The following is a 21,518-nucleotide window of genomic DNA, read 5'->3' on the forward strand; positions in this document are numbered from 1 at the left end:
CCCCAAAGGCGCTGCGGGAGAAAAGCCTCAGCAAAGCCTTGGCTAAAGCCCGGCACCCTGAGCAGCAGGAGGGCTCTGGGAGGGGTGTGTGCCGGCGCTGGGCTGGCAGTGACGGCTCTGTGTGCGCGTGCTTCTCCCCAGACACCAAGCTGGGCCCCGAGGCGTTCCGCTTCGACGCGGGGAGCGAGGCCATGGCCACGCGGCTCAGCGAGCGCTACTACATCCTGCGGCCCGAGGTGGTGGAGAGCTACATGTACCTCTGGAGGCTCACCCACGACCCCAAGTACAGGCACTGGGGCTGGGAGGTGGTCCAGGTAAGGCTGCGCCGGGCTCGGGGCTCCGTGGGCCGCTGCGTTCCCACGGGAATCTTCGCTTCGGTCGGTGCAAGGAGCGGAAATGATTTCAGGCGTGTTAAACGCTGAGATACGTCAGAAATGCTCGAGGCAGGGTCGTGTGGGGATCTGAGAAGCTTGGTCTGGTGGGAGGTGACCCTGTCCACAGCATGGGGGTGGAACTGGGTGATTTTTAAGGTTCCTTTCAACCTAACTTGTTCTCAAACCCATGAGCGATAGGGCAGGAACACACAGAGTGCCTCAGTGCAGTGTGTTAGCTGCACTGGGGATGTTTCCTTCTCCCCTGTGGGCTGTGCTGCCATCAGTCCCTCAGCCAGCTCAGGTGGCTGCTGTTTCCCTTGCTGCTCCATCGGAGCCAGGCTTGTTCCCTGGAATTACCCCACACTCCTCGGGGAGGGACAGGAAGCCTGGAGCTGGACTTGTAAACTGGTTTGGAATGCAGATGGTGATGGGAGGGTTACCCCACGCTGCTGGGGCTGCTGAGGGTTCTGTTCCTCCCCCAGGCCCTGGAGAAGCACTGCAGGGTGGAAGCTGGCTTCTCTGGCATCCGAGACGTTTACACCACCACGCCCCTCCACGACAACATGCAGCAGAGCTTCTTCCTCGCAGAGACTCTCAAGTAAGTCCGGGGTCACAGGGGCCTTCCAGAGCAGCACAATTCCTGCAGCAGCTGCTTAATGAGCCTCAGATAATTAGGGGGAAGACTTCTCTTGCAGGGGGAGGCATCCCTGCCCAGGGGGCTGGAATGAGAGGAGCTTTCAGCATCTTTCCAACCCATTCTGGGGGGAAACTGGGCGAGGCTGCAAAGCTTTGGGAGTTTCCTGCTGCAGAACCTCTGCGGCCATTGGCTCCCTGGAGGCTCCTGCCCAGTTGCTGGGATCTGCTGTGATCCAGAGCTGGGTTAGGTGGGGATTTTCCAGGGAGTTGGGAGTGTGTCACATGTGCAGAGGCAGCAGCCCCATCACATCCCGCTGCCTGTGCCTGCCTGGGGGCCCTGCTGAGCTCCTCGAACCCCGTGTCCCTCTCCTGTGGCTCCAGGTACCTCTATCTTCTGTTCTGTGAAGATGACGTGCTGTCCCTGGAGGATTGGGTGTTCAACACCGAGGCTCATCCCCTGCCCATCAACCACACGGACTTCAGAGCAGCAGTGCAGCCCTGAGGCCCCTGCCCAGCTCCTGCTCCCCCAGCCTGGGCAGACTCTGCTTTTCCTTTCCATTGAAGGAATTCCTGTTGTTCCTGAAATGGTATTTTGGGGCACTAGTCCAATTCCGGACAGTATTTTCTTGGGAAGATGAACCATGACTAAGCACCTTCTTTTCCTCTGTGAGGAGCTCTGTTAGGCTGATGATGAGATGTTTATTCTGGGCCATACTGTACACAGTTCATAGACATTCCTTTATACAGAGAATTTATATGAAATCCACTGATTTTGCTTTATAGTGGCCAAAGGACTGGAAGTTTGCCATAAAATAGACTTTACACACACACACACACATCCTCCTTTCCTTTCTCTGTTTCATTTCTGCCTTTGATCTGCTCTTGCATTTATCACCTTTCCAGTGAACAGTTCTCAGTACTCTGGGCTTTCTGGTGCTGGGCTTTGGGGGCTCCAGGAGGGACAGGGGAGTTGTCCTTGGTGTGGGAGAGCAGCTGGAATTCTTGGGGGTGGCTGAGGAGCCAGCTGAGAGCGCAGGAGTGAAGAGAGGACAGGGAAAGGTGATGTTTCAGTGGGAAAATAAGAGAATCAGACCCTCCACGGACAGGAGCAGCCTCAGGTTGGAATTTGCAGGTTTCAGGCCCTGCTCCTCCTGGGGGACTTGAACCAAGCTGGTCCCTGCTGGAGGGGGGACTCAGCAGGACAGGAGCAATGCAGGAGGCTCCTGGAGCGGATTGGTGACAATTCCCCCTCCAAGAGAGGGGCTCTGCTGACCCCGAAGTGAAGATCCCAGCTGTGGCCATGGCTGGTGAGTTCAGCATCCCGAGGGCAGCAGGGAGGGGGGAAAGCTCCCCCCTGGGAGGAGCAGAGCAGGCTTGGACCTCTCCAGAGGGGCAGGTGACACAGCCCTGGGGCCCAGGTGGCCCTGCCTGAGCAGGGACTGGGACAGACCCCAGAGGTTCCAGCCTCAGCCATTCTGTGACTCTGTGGTGTCAAAACTGTAACTGAACCAAAACTTGGCTGCAAAATCCTTGCTCCTGATGTATTTTTATATACTTTTTTTTTTTTCTGTGCTCTTAAAACACATTTGCCACCCATCACATCTCATTTAACTTTCCTTTATCTTTTTTTTTTGTGTGTGTTTTTCTACTTTTATTTGGAGCTAAATGTTACGAGTCACTTGTAATAATTTTACTGCTGTAATAGTCAGATCTGTGAAACAGAATAAAAGTCTTGTAAAATAAAAAGCCTGTTGGGGTTGATCCTGTCAAAGACCCATAGCTCCATGCTTGGAATGAGACAGTACTGGTGGATTTAAAGAGGTTTGTGCAGTAGAAGTTGATTTCCAGGGGAATCTAGGCCGTGTTTGACAGCAATTCCCAGCTCTCTTGAGCTGCTGGGTCTGGGATCAGCATTCCCTCTGATCACTGCGAAGCTCTGGTGCCCCTGGGGGATGGAACATTTGTGTTCATTCTTGTGACCTCCTCGTGACAATTGGTTCATCTGGCAACTTGGGGGAAAATAAAGTTGCTTTGAGCGAGTTGTGAAAACAGAAAATGTTGTTTCTAAATTCCTGCCTTTGTAATTCCCCGAGAGAAATAAGATTGTCAGATGGGGACTTAGCATTATCCCAGGGATAAAGCTGCTGCCTGGTAAGCCTGGCCTAGAGGAATGGTTATTGGTAAATAAACATCTTGGGAGTGAGCTGTGTTATCCGGGAGATTTGGGGATCGGGAAGCTCCTCTAGCTCAAAGGATTTTGATAATGGATTAAGGGAATTTCTTAAGTAAGAACGGCCTGCTCTTGGAATAACACTTTTCCTGGCAGAATTTAAACTGCCCCCAAGTAAACAGCGTGGTTCTGGTTTCCTTTAGGAGCAGATCCTGGTGTTACATGAGAGCTCCATGGCTGGTTTCCATTTCACACAAGTGAGTGGGAGCATCCCACACCCTTCCAGAGGAAGCTTCCTGCAGCTCAGTGGCCACAGCACAACGCAGGAGGTGTTTGAGCTGCCCTGAGGAGGCGAAGCTCATCCACGACTGCTCCCAGGAGCTCCATGCCAGGCACAGCCGAAGCTTTCGGCTGCGAGCGGCCGCGCTCCGGCGGTGCCAAGGCAGCTCTGCCAATTCCTCTGCCTGGGCTCCCAGATATCCCCTGAAATCCCCAGGCATTAATCACAGGCATCAAGCTCAGCGTGGCCGTGTTTAGCAGGAGTTAGGATTTACTCCCAGGATCAGCTTTGTTCCAAGGCCTGGCCTTGATCCGCAGCAGGGATTTTTCTGTCTCACAGCAGTGCAGGTGAGGTGAATGTTGGAGCTGGTGCCTTGAAATGCTCCTGCTCCTCCCTTCCCCGGGCCTTGGCTGGATGCTCCTGTGCCCTGGAGCTCTGCCTGTGGGAGCAGGGGCTGGATCCCACCCCAGATTCCTCCTGCCAGGTGGGATTTTCCTGCCCGGAGGGATCCCCTTGGTTTCCACTCTTGGAGCAGGTGAGTAAATGGAGTTACAGCGCACCAGAGGTTTGGCTGCCAGTGCCCCATGGAAAGGATCTGGGGAGATGTGTGTCCTTTGGCTGTTTCCTGCCTTCCAGCCTCAGGTATGTGGGAATTCTGTTTTTTTCTGGACTTTTATTCCTGCTTGCAATGCCGCCAGCCTGGGTTATTGCCCATTTCCCCAGGAACACTCCACTTATACTTTAGAAGCTGTGATTACCATCTTAATTTACACCATCAGCGCTTGTGGCCCTCTTTTATATTGGAAGGAATTTCCTGTAAATGAAGTTCTGATAACAGAAAGTTGCATGGAGGTGGAAACTCTTCCCTATCACTTGTACAACCGCTGTTGCCTGGCCTGCACAGAGATAAGACAAAACCATCCAGAAAACAAATGCACCTTTTTGTAACCCACACTTCATTTTTACAGCATTATTAAATTCCCCGGGAAGGCTTTCAGCAGAATTGGTTATTGGATTCAAAAGCCTGGCAGCCAGAGTATTTTTCCACGCAGGTTTTGATCCGATCCCTTTATCTGATTGTTTCAGATGTGATGCACGAGCCCTGGCTCCCGGGGCCAGCAGAGTCCCAGCAGCTCCTGCTGAGCACGTCCGGGGCTTTGGCTTCGTTCCCTGTGGAGCCTCCAGAGGAATCGTGCTGGAGTCAGGAGCCCTCTCCATAAAACTCCTGCTTTGTAAAGGATTTTGTGTAGGGTCGCATCCTCCTGACAAGGAAAGGCCAAGGAGGAGCTGGGAATGCAGGACACAGGAATTGGCTCCTGCCCTGCAGCTGAAGGATTTACTTTGAAATGCCTCAGACTCCCATTTCCTTTGCTGGCTGTGCATTTTTTGGGATGAACTCTGATTTCCATGGCTGTGAAGCTTTATCACCTCTGGTTTTCTTGTCCCCTTCAAACCAGACCTGGATGTTCCTTGTTCCACCGAGTTTTTCACCCCTGCTGCTACCAACCCCTGACCATTTTCCTTATTTTCAGCCCAACTTTCTCCCTTCTGAGCAAGGGGAAATCTGAGATAGTTTTTCCTGCTGGGTGGAAAATCTTCCCTGTGATTATTTTTAGGATTCCCTTTGATCCAGGTGTGCCTGGGTGGGCCCCACAGCAGATGTGTGGATATTTAACATTCTTCCTGAGTGCTGTAATCCCAGGACCCAGCACTGGAGAGCCAGGAGTTGTTGGGTTTGTTCTCTTTCGAGGAGCAGCAGCCAGCCTGAATTATTTCACCTTTTGTCTTTCATTTTCTTTCCCATCAAATAATTCCCCCGTTTCTTATCTTTATGTGGCAGCTGATGACACTGGGAATGGTTCAGGTGTAAAATGAGCCCTTCTGCCTCTCATCATCCACACAGAATCACCTCAGCTCTGCCGCCACCCTGCCAGGCCCCCTCCACCAGCTCCTGCCCCCTCCTGCCCACTTCCCAGACAAGCCAGGACATTTATCCTGCTCCAAACCCCTCCCGTTACGCTCTGTGTCCGTGCTGGGCTATTCCAGGGAAGCAGCAGCTCTGCACCCCTCGCTGCCCAGCCCAACGAGCCCAGCAAGTTTTAAAGCACATCTGCTCCAAGTGCTGAGCTCATCCCCAGTGCTCCCAAGCGTCATTTCCACGCTGCGCTGATCCTGCTCCTCCCCGCGGCCCAAGCCATGATCAGAGCAGAGTTTCAGGGAAGTTTTCCGCAGCTGGCAGAAGGAACTCTCTCCTTCCCCCCTCGGTGCAACAACGCTGACGTGAATCACCGTTATCTTGTTTGGTTCCACTGCCGTCCTCATCCTCCCGCCTCCATCCTCCTCTCTTAATGGCTTGGTCATGCTCTCGCTCATCTCCATCCCGAGAGTTCTTTAAACCTAAAACAAAAACGATTAGGCGGGTTTAGGATACAGTGGGGCTTCGAAGGATTAAACGCTGACGCTTCCTGCTACCCTCGGAGAGATCAAACACTCGGTGCTCTTGGCCCTGCAGCAGAAATCTTCCCCAGCAGTCGGGGATTGGAGCGGGATTGGAAGCACGGAGGAGCAGGAGGATGAGGGATGGGGAGGGATTAAAATGAGTAAATATCTGCGTCCTGGCCCAGCCGCCAAGGGACAACGTGACAGCAATGCCACGGCCGTGTGGAGGGACCTGGAGGCCACTGAAAACATGGGGAGGTTGGAAAGTTTGGGGTGGAAATGACCCAAAATGTGGCATGGTGGTAAAAGTGACCCAAAATGTGGGGGTGATGCTCACCAGGAGGCTGAGCACCATCACCCCAGGGCTGCCGAGTCATTCCCATCCCCTAATTCCCATCCCTAGGGCTCAAACCTCAGTGGAATCACTGCAGGTGAACACACCGACCCCTGTTTAGTTTAAAAAATACCCATTTTGGTCAGCTCTAATGAAGAAGAAGCGCAGGACACGGCTGATCTTGGGAAGTGTTGCGAGGGGTTTGTTCTTTTTGAGAAAAGCTTAAGGACAAAATGCCACTGTGGAACTGTGGGGATGGACACGCAGCCCTCTGTCCCATCGATAATAAAGGCAAAGTCCTTGGAGAACGCTGAGGAGGAGGGGGTTCATCCCTCCAAGAGCCCTCACAGCAGACATTTCAGCCTAAAAAGTGCTTTTTCCTGAACGAGTGCCGGTCATTTAACATTAAACGAGGTTTTATCCTGACGACTGATGCTCATTTATCACCAAAAAGAGGTTTTCCCTAACCGGACGACCTGGATTTAACACTGAAACACGTTTGTTCTTTAGCGGGTGCCGGTCATTTAACACTAAAACGAGGCTTTCCCTGACGGAGCGACGGCCATTGAACGCTAAAATATGTCTTCCCCTGACCGGGTGCTGATGATTTAACACTAAACAGAGCCTTCCCGTGGCGGGGCGGAGATGATTTAACGCCGAAAAGGGTTTTTTTTTCGGCTGCCGGGCCCCTCGGGGCGGCCGCGGCCCCTCCTCGCCCGCCTGACGCCTCCCCCGGCCGGGCGGCCATGGCGGCTCCGCGGCGCGGGCCCGGCGCGATGGCGGGGCCGGGGCCCGGGCCGGCTCCTCCGCGCCTGGCGCTGGCCCTGGCCCTGCTCGCCGCGCTGCTGGCCGTCAAGTACTACCGGGACGCGGAGGCGGCGCGGCGCCAGGTACCGAGCGTCGGGAACTGGGCACCGGGAACCGGGCAGGGGCGGGGACGGGCGGAGGGACGGAGGGAGGGAGGGGGAATGGCGGGCGCGGCCGGGCCGGGCTGCGTGAGGGGAGGCGGCGGCGGCCGCGCTGAGGGAGCGGCTCCGGGCGGGCACCGGGGCTGAGAGAGCGGCTCCGGGCCTCAGGGAGCGGCTCCGGGGCTCAGGGAGCGTCTCCGGGCGGGCACCGGGGCTGAGAGAGCAGCACTGGGGCTGAGGGAGCGGCTCCGGGCGGGCACCGGGGCTGAGAGAGCGGCTCCGGGCCTCAGGGAGCGGCTCCGGGCGGGCACCGGGGCTGAGAGAGCGGCTCCGGGCCTCAGGGAGCGGCTCCGGGCGGGCTCCGGGGCTGAGGGAGCAGCACTGGGGCTGAGGGAGCGGCTCCGGGCGGGCACCGGGGCTCAGGGAGCGGCTCCGGGGCTAAGGGAGCAGCTCCGGGCGGGCACCGGGGCTGAGGGAGACGTAGCCGGGCTGGAATGACCACCAGGCATCGATGGGGTGTGAGCTGGCCGTAGCCAGGCTGGAGTGATCACCAAGCGTCCACTGCCAGGGCAGTTGGGGTGGCCAGCACTGGACCAGGAGGAGTGTCAGCGTTGTGGCCGCTGGGGCTGAGGTGGTCACAGCCAGGCTGGAGTGACCGCCAGGCTTGGGGTGGCCGCTGGGGCTGAGGTGACCACCAGGCATCCGTGGCTGTGGGGGTTAAGGTGTCACTGGTGTCGGGGTGACAGCAGGCATCCGTGGGGGTTCAGGTGGTCACTGGGGTTGAGGTGACCGCTGAGCTCTGGACACGGGCTCGAGGTGGTCACTGCCAGGCTGAGCCTCTGCAGAGCTGTGGTGGCCACCACCAGGCTGAATCCTCCACGGAGCCGTGGTGGCCAGCAGTGACCAGCAGTGACGCTGGGCCCTGGCCCTGCTCCGGGCTCTCCATCTCACACGTCCTCTGCTGCAGCCTCCAAAGGTCACTGAGAAGCAGCAGAAGAAGGGAAGGTGTGAGCTGGAGAACAGCAGCGGGTTTTAATGGGGTTTGTGTTTGGGGTTTTTGTTTTAAATGAGGCTGATTGACTGTTTTTGATTGTAATCTGGGTGATTCCAGTGGCTGCAGAGACTCTGGAGATCTCCTTTGTGGGAGGTCATGCTCCCCTGCTCTGCGCTTCAGCCCTGAACATCTGAGGAGGTTCTGGGAAAAAAGCAGATTTCTCCTTCTTGATACTCCTCTGGTACAAAAAGAAGTGTTTTTAAGGGATATTTTTAAAGGACATCTCTTTTCTTCGTCTCTTCTTGCAATGCAAAAAGGGACAAATGGTTTAAACAAGTTAATTAGAAGAATTTTTCCAAGAAGGACACGAGGGTGAGGACGTTCTCACAGCCTGACGGGTCTGTTGGCGGTTTGTTTTTTCTGGAGGACAGGCAGACAGTTGTCACTGGGTGCTGCTGGAGATGAGAACAAAATGTGAACAGCCCAAGGTTTTTATTTTTTCTTCCTCTTGCTTCAAACATATGTCTTATCTCTTCCTATGGAAATGTTTATTTAGCTGAACAACCCACAAGCAGGTGGGAGAGGAGAGCTCTTTGTGGAAACCACAGCTCTGTTCCTCTACAAAAACACCAGAAGAGCTCAGTCCTACCCCTCTGGCACAAACAGGGAAGTTGTCTTCCTTATAATCCCCGATTAAAAAGAGAAAGGAAAAAACCAACAAGTTCTGGGAGCTTTCTTTGATGTGAATGTTATCAGAAAGCAAAAGGCCAAGCCCTGATGTCTCTGTGCTTTTAAAGATAATTTTTGCCGTCCCTGGTGTCCAAATGCAGCAGGACTGGAGTGTTCTCCGTGGGAGCCTTTGTTCCTCCGTCTCCAGCTGGGTGGGTTCTCCTGGGTGCCGCTGGTGTGCTCACCGAGCCGTGGCTCTGTCTGGACGCTGCCTGTGGGGTGCTCATGTCCAGCACCCGTGGTCCCACCTCCTGTCCCGCTGTCCCAGAGGTGTTCCCGTGTCCCTGTGGGGCACAGCTGGCTCTCCTCCCGCCACCAGCCCCATTCAGGGAGGGCAAAGATGACTTTTCCCCGCGTTCCAGCAATGCAAATTCCTACCCCACCCCTGGGTGTCTGTGAAGTGCAAAATGAAGAGAGGCTCTGAAAGACTCAGGGGAGGAGTTGTGTTGTGCTGAGGAGAGAGAGGGGATGGAGCATCCCTCTGGAGCTCAGCAAGTCCAGGACAGGCTGCCCTGCCCAGGGGAGGCTCCTGCTCCCTGCCCAGGGACTGCAGGCCGGCGGTGATGGCAGCTCCTGTGTGCCCAGCACAGGGGGGATCTGGGGCTGGGACAGGCTTTGTGTGACCCTGGCAGACGCAGCCAGGTGCTCAGCAGAGCTGTTCCCTGTTTCCAGAGCCAAGGAAACATTCATTCATTCATCCCTCCTTTCATGCAGGGAGTAAAAGCAGGTTAACTGTGGTCAGTCCTCCCTGGATTGTCCCTGTGCACAAATAACCATCTCCATTTTTTCACGGCTTTGGGCCATGCCCTCATCCAGAGCTTTGTTTTCAGTTCCAGGGTCTCTATTTTGGTCTGTCTCAGTCCTGGAGCTGCCCTGGAAGGCTCTTAAGTGCTTTTGTAGCTGCAGTTGATGGGAGCAAAGCCTTCCAGGCTGCATTAGTGCTGCTTCAGGCTGGCAGGCAGCAGATGGAAAATAAACTGGCTGGGGAGCTCTGGGGATGGCGGCGGTGCTGCAGGCAGCGGAGAGCGGGCAGGGAGGAGCAGCAGGGTGCAGAGTGTTCGTGCTCCCAGCTCCGGGCTCCTGGGGGTGGCAGGGCAAGCTGGTGGGTCCCGGGGCTGTGCCAAGGGCTGGCTGGCACTGAGGGCTGTGTCTCTCCTGCTCCGTGTCTCTCCCTCCTCTCACACCGACCTGGAGCTCTTGCTCTGCCTCCAGGTTGTCCCTTTCCCTTCAGACTGCGGAGTGGGAATGTCTGGAAGCACCCAGACCCCTTCTGGGGCTGCTCCAAGGGAGACATCACCTTGGTGAGGGGCTTTGCAGAGGGAGAAACTGAGGCACGGAGAAGCTGGGATCCTGTGGAAGCTTCTGGAGAAGACCGTGGGTTCTGTGACTCCCTGCTGGATGGCTGAGGGAGCAGGGAGCAGTCCCAAGGCTGGAGATTTGGAGGGGCACTGACCAGCAGCAGGGCAGTCATGCTGGAGTGGATCCCACCACGAGTGGAAGTTTCTAATTCCAAGGGTTCAGGTGAATCCCTTTGTGCTTTGGGAATGTGGTCCTGACATACTGGGCTGCCTTTGCTGCGCTGCACAGCAGTTCATCCCAGCTGCTCCCACTGTCTGCAGCTTTAGGACTACCTAGCTGGAAGAAGTGGGGACGTTTTGTGACCAGAGGCACTGAACGTGAGCAGATGGCTCAGCTGGAATTACTCAGGCAGATGTAGGTTCAGCGTCCTCGTGCCAGCAGCTCCTGGACACGCATCCCTGTTGTGAATAGCACCAAATCCTGCCAAGGGGCGTTAATCTTTCCCCTGGATGTGCTGGGAAGGATGGGGATTAACTCCAGAGGGGCCAGAGTGGATTTGTGCAGCAGGTTCCAGTGAGGTCTCACTTGCCTCTTCTTCCCAAACCAGGAGCTGGCCCTGAAGTCCTTGGGGAACGAGGGGCTGTTCCTCTTCTCCTCTCTGGACACAAACAAGGACCTGTACCTGAGCCCAGAGGAGTTCAAACCCATCGCTGAGAAGCTCACAGGTGGGTTCCTGTCTGCCCCCCAGAGCCCTCCCTGCACACAGCCACACATAATGAACTCCACAGCTTGAATTCACCGAATGTTTTATTCACTCCATTGTTTCCTGGGTGCTGGGTTGGGTCTCGTTTATGTGGAGAGAGGCTGTGAAGCTTTCCATGTTGTTGAAAAGGCTTAAGCACCAGACACCTCTTTGACAAAGTGCAGTTTTTACAAGGTGGAGGATCCCATTGCTGGACTAGCAAAGTACATAAGTTACTTTGTCTGGAGCTTAAAGGGGATTAGGGACTGGTGAACGCGACAAATCCAGCTCAGCCCGGGCCAGGCCAAAAGCAGCAGTGAGTGACAGTGTTCCATTCAGCTCTCCTGGATGGCAGCTGTGGGAGATCATCTCTGGAGTCTGTGTCAGCACAGGGCGAGTGGCTCTGCTGGGGCCAGGCAGGGAGAGGGCTGGGGATGGCAGTGGGCACTGGGAACACAGACGGGGTTTGCTTGTGCTCTCCTGCACTGCCTCCAGCACGTGCTGGGATGGCTCCGAGGGGCTGCCTGGGCTTTGCAGTCAGAGAAAAAGGAAATCATGGAATGGTTTGGGTTGGGAGGAGCCTTAAAGCCCATCCAGTGCCACCCCTCCCATGGCAGGGACACCTTCCACTGTCCCAGGGTGCTCCAAGCTCCATCCAGCCTGGCCTCGGGCACTGCGAGGGATCCAGGGGCAGCCACAGCTGCTCTGGGCACCTGTGCCAGGGGCTCAGCATCCTCCCAAGGAGCAATTCCTGCCCAATATCCAACCTAAACCCATCCTCTCCCACTTTAAAGCCATTGAGTTGGTCCTCTTCCTCTTTAGATCGTGCAGCCAAAGCTGGTCTGGGGACAGCTGGGAAACTCCCAGTGCTCCTGGAGCTGCCAGGATAAATGTGTAATCACTTCACAATTGCTTAAAAGGGGAGGGAGGGGAAACAGCTGCTTGAATTCCTGTCCTTTTGTCTAGGGGTTGCTCCAGTCTCAGAAGCAGAAGAGGAGGAGGCGCCAGATCCAGATGGGGAGACTTTGTCCATTGTGGCCAAATTCCAGCCCTTGGTCATGGAAACAATGACGAAGAGCAAGGATGGTTTCTTGGGAGTAGGTGTCCTGCAGATTCTGGGATAAACATGTCTGCTGGGCTGGGGACGGCCAGGAACACGCTGGGAGGGGTTCCTGCTCCTGCTGAATCCCGTGGGAGCTGCTGTGGCAGGGTCCTCGCTGCCCCCCTCAGCATTTTGGGGTTTCAGCTTTCCTGGAGCTGGGAGCAGGAATTAGAGCTGGCTCTGCCTCAGCTGAGTGCAGAAGCAGTGGTGCTCTGTGGCACGTTCCCCTCTCCTCTCTTACATTCCTGGAGGGTGACAGAGCTGTTTGGTGAGCTAAGAAGAGTTTGGGATGTGACACAGATTGTTCCCCCTTTTCCAAAGCCTCCCTAGATCCGTGACATCGCTGCACGTTGGGAGACTCCGCTCGGGGCTCTGACAGCATCTTCTGTTCACAGATTTCTCACGTGGCTCTGTCTGGGCTGAGGAACTGGACGGCCCCAGCAGCCCCTATGAGTGTCCTGCTTGCCAGGCAGTTTAAAGCCTTTCTCCCTCCAAAGAATGATCTGGAACTTGGGGATCCGTGGTGGATAATCCCCAGTGAACTGAACATCTTCACCGGCTATCTCTCCAACAACAGGTTTTACCCTCCACCTCCCAAGGGCAAAGAGGTGAGACGTGAAGCAGGTTTTGTGCGGGTATCCCTGGATTTCCTAAGGCAGCGGGAATTCTGTGGTGTACAGCCAGGAGCACCTAAACTGGGGGTGAAACTGAGAGCAGGCAAAAGCTCTGGGTGTCTGTCACAGCCAGCTGAGGCTGACCTGAGTGGCTTCATCCTGTTTGGTAATTGTGTGGGATCTGAGGGTAGTTCTTCCCCGAGAGGGTTATTCAGAAAGGAGCTGTGTGATCACTCCTGCTGGAGCAGTGGCCAGGTGAGCCTTGAGGTGGCAGGTGGGGCTGTGTGTGTGCTCAGCAGGTGAAGCCTGGCTGTGCATCCCCTGCCCTGGCTGCTGCTGCTGACGGAGCCCGGTGGCTTCAGTGGTTGCACCGCCGCCCCTTCAGAGGCGGGAGCATCGGTGCAGGCAGCCTTGCACATCACCTTGCTGCTCTGCCTGGGCTGATGGGAGCCTGCAGAGCATGGGAATGGCGCAGGAACCACGGGAGATGGATTTACGTGTGACAGCAGCGCCTTGCTTTGTGTCCTTGGTGCGCGATTAGCTCGCTCCCTGAGCTGGCTGTTCAACCACAGCCATTCTCTCACCTTCCTGCTGGGCTGGGGGTTTGCTTTGGAGCTGCCTGGAGGAGCGGTTCTCACTCTTGCTGCCGCAATTCCTCCTGCAGGTGATCATCCACAAGCTGCTGAGCATGTTCCACCCGCGGCCCTTCGTGCGGACGCGCTTTGCCCCGCAGGGAGCCGTGGCCTGCATCCAGGCCAGCAGCAGCTTCTACTACACCATCGCATTCCGGTGAGCTGGGGGCGCCCCGGCCTGGCCCCCGCGCCTGGGGAGGGCAGGAGGCTGCTGGCAGCCCTGGCACGCTCCCAGCACGGGAGTCACGGCACGGGCAGCGTGTTCCCGAGGGACACGGGGCCGGCGTGGCCGGCTGGGAGGGAGGGTGGGTCGAGCCCAAGGTCACCTGTGCTGCCACTGTCACCGTGTCCTCGTGCAGGACATTGCTGAAAGGGGAGAATCGGGCTGGCAGGAGTTTTGTTAGCTTTAGCGTAATCAGGGGGTGGAGTGTCTTTCCAAGGGGGAGCATCCACAGAATTGTTTTACTGGGAGTGTTACATACAGCTTTTGTGTGTCTGATCAAGCTGGAGGGGGGACTAAAGGGGTCTTGTTCTGTCCCTGTGTTTCAAGGAATGATAAAGTATTTCATCCTTCCTGGATGCCCAGTTCCAGAAGGAATGGATACTGGAGATGCTCCTGACCCAGGGCATCTGTTCCAGTCTTTCACAGTGACATGAAAAGCTTTTTAAGCTCCACCTCTCCTGCCCAGTTTAGGTCCATAATTTCAGCTGCCTGGAGACAGCTTTTCCCTGCTGTCACCTGCAGTGCAGGATCCCAGCTGATGGCTCCTCTCTCCTTCCAGGATCCACGCTGAGTTCCAGCTGAACGAGCCACCGAACTTCCCCTTCTGGTTTTCCCCGGGGCAGTTCACAGGTTACATTGTCCTGTCCAAGGACTCTTCCCACGTCAGGGACTTCAGGCTCTTTGTTCCTAACAACAGGTACAGCTGTTTGCCTCTCTTTCCTTGGAAAATCAGAGTGATTTGAGCTCTGCAGTTGCCTGTAAATGCATTTCTGCATCACTGAGGATCCCTGACCCGTCCAGGGTGTGTTTCACTCCGCAGTAACTGTCCCCTGGTGCTGGGAGGATGGGAGGGACAGGCAGGGTGTGGCAGGGCGGGCAGCCCCAGTGCGCTCAACTTCAGCAAGGCCTGATGCTCCTCCTCCAACAGATTTTTTGCTTGGAGTCTCCCAGGTTGAGGTTTTGTGTGCAGAGCTTTGCACCAGCTCTGCTCCCTGGCAGGGAGCTGGAAGTGTTTCGGGGGGAGAAGCTGCAAATCTCTTTGCCCGTGACGGGAGTGAAAATTCTATTGCAACGTTACCCTGGCGACTCAACCCCAGTGGCTCTGTCAGCACATTTCTTACAGCCAGCAGACACTTTGGGCTCTGCCAGCAGCCTTTTGCTTCCAAAAAGCTACTTTTAAAAGTTCAGCAGGATCAGAATGTGTGAATGAAGTGCTGGGAAGGAAGAGGGAGCAAAGCTCTCTCACTCTCTCCTGCCATTTGACAGAGCTCAGAGGTGCTGAGTGCCTTTTCCCAGAGCGCTGAGTGGGCGCCTGGGCCCTGCTCCAGCTGGGATCTGGTGCTGCAGGGAGCACAGATCTCCAGAGGCTCCGGGTTCAGGGCTGACCCTGCCAGAGGATGTTCCCGTTTGTTTGGGGTTTCCTGGGCTCAGCTCTGGCCCCGGGTGACTCTGGGCTTCCCCGTGCAGGTCCCTGAACGTGGACATGGAGTGGCTGTACGGGGCGAGCGAGAGCAGCAACATGGAAGTGGACATTGGATACCTGCCCCAGGTCTGTGCCCTCTGCCAGCCTCTCCTCAGTGCTTGTGCTGCCACGGCCCTGAGCCGTGGGGCCTCTGTCACCTCATGCCTCAGAGCTTTCTCATGAGCGTTTCAGTACATCAGTAGAATTTCCACCTCTCTGTGTCTGTCCTCTGCAGCTGTGTGGCTCCCTGCTCCCGGTTCTTGTGATATTTTCCTTTTTCCCTCAGTGTGGGTTGAATCCCAAGCTCTTGGAGACTTTTTTCGTGTTTTAAAACGTTTCCTGACAGGCAGGAGGGAAGATGAGGAGCTGAACCCAGGCCCTGAGCCCAGAGCAGGGGATGAACAACAGTGGTCTGGATTTAGAAACTGCACGAGGTTATTCCCCTCGTGGTAATCCCAGCTCTTGGGACAGGAAACATAAGTCAGAATTCTGAATGCCTGAATTCAGCAGGCCCATTTTCTCCTAAACTAGAGTCGTGTTTATTTTTAATTGGCAAAAGTCAGGAAAGCAGATTTAACAGCATCATTTCAGCTGTGCCAGAACACGAATCACAGGGAAGCTCCTGGGCAGCTTTTCCTGCTGCTCCCTCTCGTGGCTTCCCCGGGCTGAGCTGGTGACGGGAGCAAGAGCTTCCAATCGGCCCTGCAGCTCCTAATGGTTGAGAGGCTGTGGTGTCCCACAGTCAGTAATCTCCCCGGGGAGCGTGGGAACCTGGAGAATCTGCATTTCCAATCCGGTGAGCACAGCCGCACGGAGGGAAATGAAGTTCCTTTCCTGGTATTTCACTGGTGAAGTGCAGCTCCAGGACATGGGAGAGCAAGCTGTATCTTCGTTAGGAGCTGCAGGGTGTTATTTGGGATCTGTGTCCTGTCCTGGAGCCCAGGAGAAGCAGGAGAGGGTTTGTGCAGGCTCCAACCCAGCCTGTTCCCCTGCAGATGGAGCTGGAATCCACAGGGCCTTCGATCCCCACCGTGATCCACGACGAGAACGGGAACGTGCTGGACAGCAGGGACCCCTCTGGGGAGCCCATCCAGTTTGTGTTCGAGGAGATCACCTGGCAGCAGGAGATCCCCTGGCAGGAGGCAGCCCACAGGCTGGAAGTGGCCATGTATCCATTTAAGAAGGTGAGGAAGGGGCTGGGCTCTCGCTGGCACATTGATGTGGGGCAGATCATCCTCACTGAGCCATCCAGGGCCAGCAGAGTCCAGAGGCCGCAGCCTGAGCAGCACCCGGGGCACTGGGAGGGTGTCCCAGGGCCTTTGGGGTGACACAGCAGCACAGGCAGGAGCAAAGGCTCCGTGTCAGGTGTCCCCAGGACTGTTCTGTGGGCGTAGGCTCATCCTTCCTGCTCTTATCAGCGGCTGCTGCTGCGATTTTGGAGCAGGCAGGTAATGGTGCTGCTTACAAATGTTTTTTCCTCTGGCACTACTTCTACAGCACCTCTGGACCGAGCTTTCCTTATCAGCAGAGAGCACACGATCCGCCTGTGCTTCTGCAGCCTGCAGCCAGACACAAATTTATAGCTCTGGGTGACCCAAACTATTTGACGTGCCAGCAGGCTGAGGAGCAGATGGCCACTGCCTGTCACTGCTTCCTTGGCTGAAGGGACACGTCTCAGTGGCTGCCTCCTTGTGCCTGAGCTTACAAATGTCCCTTCAGGCTGCCAAGATGTTCCTATCAGTTCCTCTCATTTGAGTGATTGGAGCAGGCTCTGTGCAGGCTCCCTCACAGTTCTCAGGCTGTTTCAGGAGGTTTTGCAATAAATATCTCAAGGCCAGATCTCCGGGCAGCTGAGGTGGGGCTGCAGACCGCCTGGCCAGCCTGGGGCAGATGTTCTCTGCAGCGTCACATCAGGGCTCTGCAGGTGCCAGGGACAGAGGGACCACGGCCTCCCCAGCAGGGAAAGTTGTCCCTGGGGACACCAGCACAGTGGTCACTTGTTTAAATCTGAAATCTGCACTAAGGTCCTGCTGCAGACTGAGCTCTGTGTGTTCCACGCCTGGGTCTGGTTCCTTCAGAGCCGTTCCTGTGGGAGCTGCGCTGTTCTGGGCCTGTTCCTCACGCTGTGCCTCTGCCCCCAGATCTCCTACCTGCCCTTCACAGAAGCCTTTGAGAGAGCACAAGCAGAGAAGAAGCTGGTGCACTCCATCCTGCTCTGGGGTGCCCTGGATGACCAGTCCTGCTGAGGTGAGGACGTTCCCAGCGCGGCTGCAGGGGTGGTGTGGGGAGAGCTGGGCTCGGGGAGCTGCCCAGGAGCCAGCAGGAAACGTCGTGTCACTTGTTTTGGCACTGGAGGTGCTGAAGAGACAAAGGCTGGGAGTGGGGAATTACTGATGTGAGCTGGGAGTGGGGAATTACTGATGTGAGCTGGGAGTGGGGAATTACCGGTGTGAGCTGGGAGTGGGGAATTACCGGTGTGAGCTCAGGTGCCCAGTGGCAGCACCAGCTCTGTCTGAGACAAGCTGTGAGTCAGGTGCCTTTGTCGAGGGGGAGACATGGCTCTGGACTTGCCCCTTCCTCCTTCCTGCTGGGGGAGAGGTGGCATTGGCCGGGAAGAGGGATGCTGCTGTCCCTGCCTTGTCCCTGGCACCTGCACAGGAGAGGTCAGAGCCAGGCCTGGCCTTGGGGCTGTCCCCATGTGCAGCTCTTCCCCCTCAGTGCCTGGGAGCTCCCGTGCCCCGCTGGGTGGGAGGGGAAGGGTCTCTTCAGTCCTGTCTGCCCTGAAAACCCCTCAGCTGTGCTGGGCATGAACAGCAAGTGGCACTCGGGGTGGCTTCCATGGCTGACTTCTCCCGGGCCTTCTGTGCCTGGCCTGGGCTCTGCTGAGTCCTCTCTGCCGGCAGCACCTGTAGGGAACAAAAGCCGTGGAAAACTGCCAACAACGGAGCAAAAACACAGTGGGGAGGGCTGGGGGGAGCCAGAGTCAGCTGCCACTCAGCAGGTGGCATCGAGCATGGTGACAGTGACCTCAGGAAACAACAGCAAAGCCTCCTGTGCCTCTTGTGTGGCAGGTTCGGGGCGAACTCTGCGGGAGACCGTCCTGGAGAGTTCGCCCATCCTCGCCCTGCTGAACGAGAGCTTCATCAGCAGCTGGTCCCTGGTGAAGGAGCTGGAGGAGCTGCAGGTGAGGCTCACACACTGCTGGGGGTGCCAGGGGGGATTTTTGTTCCAAGCCCTCCCTGTCCTCGGCCACTGCAGGGCCCAAGCAGACAGCAGATGGAGGCGGGCTGAGAAGTGGCACCGTGACCCCCTTGGCTCTGTCCTGCTGCCAGGTTTAAAGCTAAACCAGATGCTGCTCTGTGAGACAGCCCTGCCCAAGGCCTCTGGTGCCATCAGCCAACTGACTGCCCTGCAACCCAGGGGACAACCAAAGAACTGTCTGAACCCTGAGGCTCCTGACTGAGCCTTTCCCCACTTCTGAGCCTGTGCTGTCAGCTGGGATCAGTCACAGGGCTGGAGATTCTGGGAAAGGCTGGGATCAGACTGTTGGTGTGCCTGTGATGGGGTGATTTTATTGTCTGGGGAGAAAATCTGCAGCTGACATGAGAGAGGGGATGGGAAAGCAGCCCGTGAGATTGGTACCAGTTACCATTCCACTGCAAAGCAGCTCTGTGGTTCCTCCCTCCCTCTGTCCTGTGTACTCCCCCTGTGCCATCCTGACACTTCTGGGCTGTGCAAATGTGTCCTTTTGGTATCTCCCTGCAGAGCAACAGAGAGAACGAGTTCTACAGCAAACTGGCCGAGCTGCACCTGGAGAAATACAACTTCCCTGTGGAGATGATCATCTGCCTCCCCAACGGCACGGTGGTAGGGCTGGGCTCTTCCCCATGGAGTGTGTGCTCTGCAGGCTCTCCCGGGCCTGGGACTGCCCCTTGAGCCTTTGTCCCTCTACCCAGAAATCTGAAACAAATGTGTTTTTATTCAGAGACAGAACAGCAGCAGCTCTGGGCAGAACAGGCTTGAACTAAGTGTGACTCCTCAGTGTCCCTGAGCTTTGGGACGCCAGTGCAGCTTTGTTTCCTGCACCCATGGGCCCTTTGTGCTCATCCTTTGTGGGAAATCTCCTGGCCAGCACCTTCCAGCACATTTCTCTGTCTCCGCTCCCCAGACTGGTCGCAGCAGATCAGCCCACACGCTCTGGCGGTGCTGTGCTCCCCAGCAGCCCCCCACTGCCCTTCCCCCGGGTTTGGGGAGCAGTCCCTGGCACTTGGCAGCGTGGTGCTGTGTCAGCTGCTGGGCTGGGCTGATCCTGTGAGCAGCTGCTCACTCCTGCAGGGTCCCCTGCTGTCCCCAGGAGGCTGTGGGCTGTGACAAACCTCATCCCTGTGCTCAGCAGCCACAGTGGGTCAGGGTCCCCCTTTCCCAGCTCCGAGGGGCAGCGGGGAGTGTTGGTTTTGCAGCACCCCGGGCTCCATCTCCCCAGCTCTGATCTGAGCCTCCGTGATTTCTCCCAAATCAAATCAATTCATCTCCTTCTTAACCTAAGCAAAAGGTCAGCACTCTTGGGGCAAGATCGGACATTTTTCTCTGACTCTGAAATTCAGACCTGAATTGTGATTCCTGAATTAACACTTGGAAAGGATTAGATATTCTGTAAGAGCTGTTACAGCCTTGTCACCTCTGTCCTGGCTGCAGGCCAAGGCAGCACGGGGGGAATCGTTCTGACCCTTAGAAGTCTCCTCTCATCTCTTTTCTTTGCCAGATTCACCATATCAATGCCAACTATTTCCTGGACATCACTTCTATGAAGCCCGAAGATGTTGAAAGCAGCATCTTTAGTTTCTCAAGCAATTTTGAAGACCCTTCAACTGCAACTTACCTCCAGTTCCTGAAGGAAGGGCTGCACAGAGCAAAACCATACCTGCAGCCCTAAAACCAGGCACCTGAATGCCCCGCTGAGATGGCCAAAGACTCCAGAGATCTATTTTGATTACAGCAAGCCCCTCATCCCCATGCCAGACGTTGGTGTTGAACTGCAGGCGGTCCCAGGCCGGGGCTGTGCTCTGGATCTTGGGTTGAGGCTGAGTTCCAGGCGGTTCCAGTTTGCACAACCTGCCCTTTTCAGTTCAGGCACATTTTTTACAGGGGTGAAAAGACTTGAATCCATTCCCAGTGCACATGCCTGGGCGTGCCACCCACCCTTATTTCTCTCCTTTAAGGCTGGTGCAGCTGTGTAAGGCCACAATTCCTCATCTCCAGGACTGAGTGCAGCGGGGAGCAGCACTGGATCCCGACTGAACGCTCGTGGTGAGGACAGAGCCAGCAGCCCTGGGCAGCCCTGGGCAGTGACAGTCTGTGGGACAGGACTGTGGCAGAGCTGAGCACGAGCTCCGAGCCGCGCCCTGGGTGACGGTGGCCTCGCTCCTGGGGGAGGTGCTGAGGGTGGCCTGGGGACACCAGGAGTGAGAACTGATGCCTTGAGCTTTGGTGCAGCTCAGAGGGGTCAGGTGAGGATCAGTGAGAGCCCCCAGTGCCCCCAGGCTGAAGGACACAGCAGTGAGCAGTGTCCCACCCATCCATCCATCCCTCCATCCTTCCCCAGCAGCTCTGGGAGCTTCTCCCAGTGTCCCCTTGGAGCTCTGTCCTTGTGTGCTTTGAGCTCCCAGGTCGTGCTGGGCGAGGAACCATGAGGTTCCCCCTGGGAACTGCCCTGAGAGCATCACCTGGGTGAGAACTGGGCAGTTCTAAAAGCCACAAGTACAAAAAGGTATTTTCAGGAATTTTTTTCCAAAGAGATTGTTCAGACAAGAAGCCATTATCCCCTACCTGAAGCCACCCTGAGCAGTTGCTCCTTCTCTGTGCCAACGCCTGGATGCAGAGTGAGCATCATTTTGTAATTTGGAGAAGGAAAGGTTCAGTGAAGTGGGTTTCTTACAGACCTGTGAGGAGACAAAGCATCTCCAGTAGCTGCCTGCAGCCAGCCCTGGCTGGTGATGCTTTTTCTGCTCTCTGAAGCACAATTTTTGTTGGACCAAATCAAATTAAGGGAAATTTTTTTTTTTTTTTAAGGGTTATTTTCATTCCAGGGCTCCAGGTCCTGGGGGTGGCAATTATCCCGTCCCCACCCTGCCCAGCCTTCCTGTCCTTACCTGAGCCTGGAGACTGAGCTCAGCTGCACCTCTGGGCTGAACCAGTGTCACTTCACTAATTGCTCTAGTGATGTTAATTAATGACCCCGGGACGTTTCTCAGTGTTCTCTCTGTAACTATGCATTAGCTCTGTGCTTCCCCACACTCCGGTGTGCCAGAGCCCCCACACAGTTCTGTCACCCCGTCGGGGATTCGGGTCCCTGCAGGCTCCGGCTCCAGGGGCTCTTTGTGATCCCCCCGAGCTCCTGTTCATTCCCTCCCGAGCTCCCCGCGGCCTCGGCGGCGCCCGGGACAAGGGGACGGGTCTGGACGGTGGCAGGGGGATCCCAACAGCCCTCCCGGAGCTGGGGGATCCCGAGGGGTCACAGGGACCCCGCCTGCGTCCCTTTTCCCCCGTTAAGCTGCCGCGATGCTCCGCGGCTGTCCGTGCG

At 56.3% G+C, this 21,518-nt stretch overlaps 2 protein-coding genes across 3 annotated transcripts in view; both read left to right on the plus strand.

Moving 5' to 3' along the window:
• MAN1C1 (mannosidase alpha class 1C member 1) overlaps positions 1 to 2,756 on the plus strand; it is a 54,664-nt gene extending 51,908 nt beyond the window's left edge. For both annotated transcript variants that reach the window (XM_040086141.1, XM_040086143.2), the window contains exons 10-12: positions 142 to 314; positions 857 to 972; positions 1,392 to 2,756. In XM_040086141.1, the coding sequence (XP_039942075.1) occupies positions 142 to 314; positions 857 to 972; positions 1,392 to 1,512 (410 nt within the window). In that variant the 3' untranslated portion in view covers positions 1,513 to 2,756. The remainder of the gene's footprint in view (positions 1 to 141; positions 315 to 856; positions 973 to 1,391) is intronic.
• Positions 2,757 to 7,009: 4,253 nt separating this feature from the next.
• On the plus strand, positions 7,010 to 21,184 carry SELENON (selenoprotein N). The gene is made up of 12 exons (XM_040086249.1): positions 7,010 to 7,123; positions 10,771 to 10,888; positions 11,872 to 12,002; positions 12,403 to 12,615; positions 13,286 to 13,410; positions 14,036 to 14,173; positions 14,944 to 15,025; positions 15,934 to 16,122; positions 17,080 to 17,185; positions 18,010 to 18,122; positions 18,704 to 18,805; positions 19,701 to 21,184. The coding sequence occupies exons 1-12, from the start codon at positions 7,010 to 7,012 to the stop codon at positions 19,869 to 19,871; spliced, it is 1,602 nt and encodes a 533-aa protein (XP_039942183.1). The 3' UTR covers positions 19,872 to 21,184.
• Positions 21,185 to 21,518: the final 334 nt, after the last annotated feature.

This window comes from Hirundo rustica, chromosome 25 (genome assembly GCF_015227805.2).
Source record: "Hirundo rustica isolate bHirRus1 chromosome 25, bHirRus1.pri.v3, whole genome shotgun sequence".
Classification (NCBI taxonomy): domain Eukaryota; kingdom Metazoa; phylum Chordata; class Aves; order Passeriformes; family Hirundinidae; genus Hirundo; species Hirundo rustica.